This window comes from Pediculus humanus, genomic scaffold, assembly GCF_000006295.1.
Source record: "Pediculus humanus corporis 1103172107368 genomic scaffold, whole genome shotgun sequence".
Taxonomy (NCBI): Eukaryota; Metazoa; Arthropoda; class Insecta; order Psocodea; family Pediculidae; genus Pediculus; species Pediculus humanus.
In genome coordinates, this window is record NW_002986996.1 from 159209 (window position 1) to 166368 (window position 7160).

The 7160-nt window shown below is 25.5% G+C and overlaps 1 protein-coding gene across 1 annotated transcript in view; it reads left to right on the forward strand.

Moving 5' to 3' along the window:
• Positions 1-6282: 6282 nt before the first annotated feature.
• Positions 6283-7160, forward strand: part of Phum_PHUM006570 (lymnokinin receptor, putative) — a gene marked incomplete at both ends in the record, with an annotated part of 1850 nt that continues 972 nt past the window's right edge. The window contains 3 exons of the mRNA XM_002422649.1: positions 6283-6403; positions 6470-6481; positions 6894-7093. Of these exons, the coding sequence (XP_002422694.1) occupies positions 6283-6403; positions 6470-6481; positions 6894-7093 (333 nt within the window). The remainder of the gene's footprint in view (positions 6404-6469; positions 6482-6893; positions 7094-7160) is intronic.

Below are 7160 nucleotides of genomic sequence, written 5' to 3' on the forward strand. Positions count from 1 at the left end.
GTTTTCTTTTGCCCGTATTTACGGTAAAGATTTATTTATTTTTTTAATTAATAAACACTAACGGTAAATAGCGAAAGATGTAAATTTATTTTAATAAAAAAATTTAAAGGGAGACGGGGGGGAGGCGGGAGGGGGAGAAAAAGAGGGAAAAAAACGCAGCATCACAAATAATTTTTTTCTTTAACACACACGCACACGCACACAATTTTAAATTAACGATGATAAATTTCAATATCTATATTATCATCTGGCTTTAAATCTCTTATTTATATTGATTATAAGCAAGAAAGAAAGTCATCGATTTAATAATAATAATGATAATCACGTTAGAAAACCTCTTGAAAAAAAAAAAAAAACGAATGAAAATAATTATTTATTCGTATAAAAATGACGTCACAGGTCGTGGTGTTGGTGATGGTGATGGTAAATAAAAACACCAGGGTAATATTATTATTATTATTATTTGTTTATAAATATTTATAAACATTTGATAATTTTTGACTTGGAAGGAATACAAAACCCGGAATTTAAATTTTCAAAAAAGGGTAAAAAAAAAAAAAATTTAAATATGTATCGAATTAAAATTGACATTTGTCAATGATAATAATAATAATAATTTTTCAACGTCATTTTTCATTAACTTTACGACAAAAAAAAAAAGGAGTGTGATAGATTATCAGTTACTCATTATCACAAAAACGAAAATATATCGGATGCTGTGTGTGTGTGTGCGAGTTCATCTGAGCGTAAATAAAATTATCGGTTTGAAGAGAGTTAAAAGTTATAAATTTGACGTGTTTTAAAAAAAAAAAAAAAAAATTAATCCGATACGTAAAAAGTCATCATTATTTATATAAAAAAATTTAATAAATTTCAGTTTTTTATTCACGGCAAACAAACACGACAAACGAACAAACGAACGAATTTTTTTTTTTTTAAATGAAAAATATTACATAAAAAAAGCAAAATTTTTTGTCTATAAACTTCTTAAAAACTTAAAATGTATTAAACCTTTTAAATTAAAAAACAAAAAAAAAAAATTTAAGTTAAAGTAATAGAAATAATAATAATAATGATAATAATATGAAAATTCGAATACAATTTATTTTTATTTAATTTAAATTTAAATTTAAAATTTTCGATTAAAGAAATTTTTTTTTTTTTTTTTGTAAATCGGATTAAATAATTTAATTTTTTTTTTTTTTACGTCATTTAACTATGTGCAAACCATTTCCGTTTTCTTTGATTCAAATAATAAAATAATCGCAAATAGAAAAATTTAATTCCCCTCCCCATCCCTCTTCTATCCCCTCTCTATCCCTCCTCTGCCTCTTCTACCCTCCTTATAAAAAAAGAGAAAGTTTCGACTAAAAACTTTTTAGAATATTTTTCAAAAGTCAATTATATGTAGGGGGAGGGGGAGACCGTGGAAACGAACGTTTCTCTCCCTCTCTCTCTCTCATTTTCTCTCTCTCTCTCTCTCTCTCTTTCTCTCATGTTTATAACATTCGAAAGAGGCAGATGCGGTATGAGATTAAAATCTTAAAATTTTGAAAAATAAATAAAAAAAACGAACGTCCGAGTTTTAAAAAAAAAAAATTTTCCTTTCTTCTCATCGTGGGAAAAAAGGAAAAAGAAATTAAAAAAAAAAAAAATTATTATTTTAAAACCGGAAATAATTTTTTTTTTTTTAAATCATCTCCGGTATTTTTAATATTTCGTAAAAAAAAAAAAAAAAACAAGAAAAAATATAAAACTCTATTATAGTATCACGAAGATGAAAATAATCGTTCGTTAATTGATTACGACCGTGAGTGAGTGTGTGTGTCTGCGTGAGTGTGACGTAAGAGAATGCGTGTGTGTGTGCGTGACATAAGAGTGTTCGTGTGTGTGTATGCGAACGTGTCGCAATGGGAAAAAGTTTCGAAATTTGAAAATCTATGAACGATCATCATTGTTTTCCAATGTAAAAACGTGTTTTTTGATTTTACGTTATCACAAAAACATCTTATCACTTAATGACGTAATGAAACGTTCGTTTCAAACGATAATAATAATAATAATAATTTAAATGCTGGAAAAACATTCGCTGGATTTTTTTTAAAAAATCGAACGGATTATGTAATAACCGTTACGCGACGTTACAAAGAAAGATCATTATTATTAGTAGTATTTAACAAGTGAGGATTTCAAGATTTCTTTTCCTTCCTCCCCATCCCCCCGTCATTCTTTTAAAACGTGTAAAAAATATTTAACGGACGTTACGTAAATGACCTTGAAAAGTTTTTTTTTTTAGTACCCGTTCGTTCGGTGTCAACGTGTGAGTATATATACCCATTAAATAATTGTCAAAGTTTGAGTATCAATTGTTTCTTATCATCATCATCATCATCTTCATCATTTTTTTGTGGGAAAAACACGAGGAAAAGAAAATTTTTTTTGGAACGATAATAATAATGATGAAGATGAAATCGGTAAGCGAAGTAGTCGTAAGTTTTTAGCCTTAAGCGTTTCCGGTTTAAAAAAAAAAGTTTTGTAACTTAATTATTTTCATAATAAAATTTTCCGAGATTTTAAGAAAATTTAATAAAAAAAAAAAAAAAAAAGGGAAGAAAGGAAAATTTTATTCTATTAAAAGGTTTTTCACCCCCCTTCTTCTTTCGAATCTTTTTTCGATAATAATAATTATTATTATTGTTACCTTTAGGTTATTTTTATTATTTTTCCTGTCGTTTTGATTTCTACTCACGCTGGTACAATTTACAATACGGATATACAACCGGTTGCCGGAGGTAAAATCAATGTTTATCTTATGGTTATGAAAAAAGAAAGAAAGGAAAATTTTTTAACGGTTTTTTTTTAATCCGGTTGTTTTTTTTTTATTAGGATTAATAAGTCACAGGCTTAATGGATTATACGGTGGTGGAGGTCAATACGGATACGGACAAGGACTCGGATACGGTGGTGGTGCTGTTGGATTATTAGGAGGAGTAGGAGGTCCTCTTCCTCCTTTGGGTTACGGAGGAGGAATCGTTGGAAAAGGATTACATTCTGGATATGGTTTTAAAACGTTATATCCGGGTTACGGTTTAGGTACCGGATTAGGTACGGGTTTGGGATCCATTAATTCCATCGGTGGATTCGGATACGGTTTGGGACAAGGATTGGGTTACGGTTACGGTGGCGGATATGGATATTCTGGAATTTTGTAATTACAAAAAAAAAATTATAACATCTCCCTCTCTCTCTCTCTCTCTTTCACAGTACAAATTTATTATTAATTATTATTTTTATAATCTCGTGTAACACTTATTAAAATTTATTTTTAAACAAAAGGGGAGTCGTATGATAAGTGATGACGTAGCAAACGAAATAAAATTTTCATTTTTTGATATTTTTTTTATTCTCTCGTAAGTTAAACATTTATGAAATTATTATTGCACTCCTCATCATACCCTACCTTTTTTCCTTTTATTATAAAAAAGGTAAGAATAAAAAAAAATTATTATTATTAGATAAATCAAAGGAAAAAAGGTAAAATAATTTTAAAAAAATTTACATAACATGATAAATAAATAAATAAAAACGTGGCAATAATAACTTAATTAAAATTTATTCCATACATATATATATCGTTCGTGTTACAAAAAAATCATTATTATTATTATTATTGCTTTGATTACCTCACGATCGAAATTTAAATAATTAAATTTTTCGTTTGTTCGTTTGTTTGTTTGTTTGTTTGTTTATTTGTTCGAAACTTTTACGTACGAAAATTTAAAAAAAAAATATAAATATCGATTTATTTATTTATTTATTTATCACTTCAAACAAAAGATTATTAACAAAAAAAAAAATAAATAAATAAATAATAATAACAAAAAAAATAAATAAATAAATAAAAACAAAAACATTTTTAAAAATTTTTATTATAACGCGAAAAATTAAGAGTTTTGAATTTAGATTTTGCGCGTCACGTTATTTCCACTTTTCCTTCTTCCCCGTTTTTTTTATTATTATTATTGTTGTCTTCGGCGTCATCATCATAGTCATCGTCATCGTGGTCGTCGTAACATGTTCCAGGTTTTTATATCGGAAACGATTAAATAGGAAAACGATAAAAAAATTCGGCGTTAATTAATTAATTTTGTTTGTTTGTTTGGTTGTTTAAAATACCGCGTGTAATTTTTTGTGTTTTATTATTGTTTTATTAATGTGATTTAATGTAAATTTTTTATTTATTAAAAAAATTTTTATAAGTTAATAAATAAATAAATAATTAAATTAAAATTATTAAATATTTGTAAAAAACAAAACCGGAAAATTAATAAATTAAAAAGGATGATAATTAATGTTTGTATTACGAATGGTAAGTTTTATTATTTTTTACCACTTTTACTTACGGTAATCGAATTACCCCCCGGGTCCCCATTTTACCATTTCCCAATACCCCTTCCCACCGATAAATTTAAATAATTACGAATAAATTTATTTATTGATATATTTTATTAATTTTAAATGATTTTCCACCACGTTTCCATTTTTTCACAACACAAAACATTTTTTTTTCTGTTAATCCAAGTAAAAGCTTTTTTAATAACGCGTAAAAGTACAAATAAATTATTATTATTATCATTATTAGTATTATTATTATTATTATTATTATTATTATTATTATTATTATTATTAAATTTCAATTGAATATATATATTTAATATAATTAAAATTTTTATTTCATTCAAAAATAAAAATTTATTAATTTAAGTTGAAAAAATGGTAACGTTTTCATCATCATATTTGCGTTAAATTCGTCCATTATTTAGTCAAGGTTTCAGGTACGAAAGGCAGTTCTAAAAAAAGGGAGGGGAGGGGGCAGGGATTAAAGGCAGAAAGCGTAAATTATTTCGAGTATAAGGTAAATACTTTAAATAATATGTGTTTATATGAAAATATTAACGACTAACCTTTTAACCCCTGTCGTAATTTTCTTTTCTTTTTTTTGTGTGATGTTGTTATTTGTTGCTGTCGGAAAATATATCAAAACCTTTATTATTTACCTTGGAGGGGGAGGCGGGAAAAAGGTATGTTGAAAAAAAACCGTTAAGTATAAATATAAAAATAAACGAGTGAATTTTATAAATTTTATAAATTCTTAACTTTTTTTATTAAAAGGAAATTGACATTTGTCAAAGAAAAAAATTTTTCCGACAGTTGGTTTTTTAAGGAAAGGAAAAATTGTGAAAATTGAAAAAATTTTAATTTTAATAATAATAATAATAAAAGAAAATTTGTATTTTTATGTACGTAAGCGTAATCCGTTACGTTATTAATAAAACTTACTATAAAAAAAAAAAAAAGTTTTTTATTCTCACAAAATTACCATTACGTTTTTAAACTTATTATCATCATTATCATCATCATCATTATTATCACATTAAACAAATGATGGGGATAAAATGGTGGGGGGAGGAAAGAAAAAAATAGGGATATTTTTAAAGGACCGGTAACAAAAAAATAAAAATAAAAATTTTTCTTGTTTTTATTTTTTAAATGTCAACACCGTCAAATAATAATAATAATAATGAAATAATTAATATCATTATCATCATCATAATCATCATTATCATCGTCATCATCATCAATATCTTTCTTCCCTTTTCTTCCTTTTTTTTTTAATTTTCTTAGTCGTTAAATTAAGTCAATATTTTTTTTTTTTTTTACTTTTACTTTCATTTTTACTTTTTTTTTATTATTAGCATCGTTTGTTGTTGTTGTTGTTGTTATTGTTGTTTTGAATTTTTTATCACGAAACAAATTAAATAATAAAAAAAAAAAGAAAAAAATTTGATTCGATTTTTTTTGCAATAAATAAATAAATAAATAAACAAAAAAATTACAATGAACAATGTTAAACATGGTTTTACTGTCGGTTTGTAAACGTTTGTAATAAATTTACAATGCGATTTACCCATTAATTTATATGATACGACAGAAGGAGTACGAGGGTCGAAATTCATCGTTTTATATGCAAATTATAATGCTTTATATATTCCATATAATTTCCATTGTCGGTGGTAAACGTTTAACATATATATAAACAAGAACTAAAAATGTGCGTAAGTGCGTGTGCACGCACGCACGCACTCACGCACCCAACAATAACAATAAAAAAAAAAAATTTTCAAAACTTTACCTTCGTTCATTTTATTTTATCGTCATCATCATCATCATTTATTTATTTATTTATTTATTTATTTTTACAGATATAATGTAAATCAAGAAATGGATTGTGGTTGGTTTTTACCGGAAATAGATGATAATAATAATAATAATGGATCGTTTGAAAAATTTGGTAATTATTGCACGATATCGTCGTTGGGAAACATAACTTTTTACGATGAAGGTAACAAAAAAATTTTATATTTATCGTTCGATTGTGATTATTATTATTATTATTATTTTTGTTAAGAGGGTGGTGGTGGTGTTTGGGGGAGGGGGAAACGTTAACGAATTTGCGCAAAAAAAAAAATTAATAATAATAATAATAACAAAGAAGAGAAGAATGAAATGAAGAAAATTTGCGATCGTGTGTGTGCGTAAAAAAAAATTTTTTTTGAAATAGTTTTATTATTATTATTATTATCGTTATCGTTATCTTTTTTATTTATTATTTATTTATTCGACTTTAAATTTAAATTTCAAATTTTTATTTTTAAACCGAATAAAAAAAAAAAAAGGGGGGAGAAGAGAAACGAATGGAACGTTTATACGTTTTATGTATAAAAAAAATTTTTTTTATTGAATTTTAAAAATATCGTGGAATTAGAATTTATTATTATTATTATTATTATTATTATTATTATTATTATTATTATTATTATTATGAAATATAGGACTGTATAAAGTACCGACTGGAATAATTGTTTTATTATCGATATTTTACGGATCGATATCCGTTACGGCTGTTGTTGGAAATTCATTAGTCATATGGATAATTTTGACGAGTAAACAAATGCATACGGTAACCCATTATTTCATAGCAAATTTAGCATTGGCGGATATAGTCATCGCTTTGTTTTCCATACCGTTTCAGGTATTAGAAAATTTTTTTTTGAAAATTTTTTAAATGATAACGATTATCAAAAAATGGAAACGGGGTG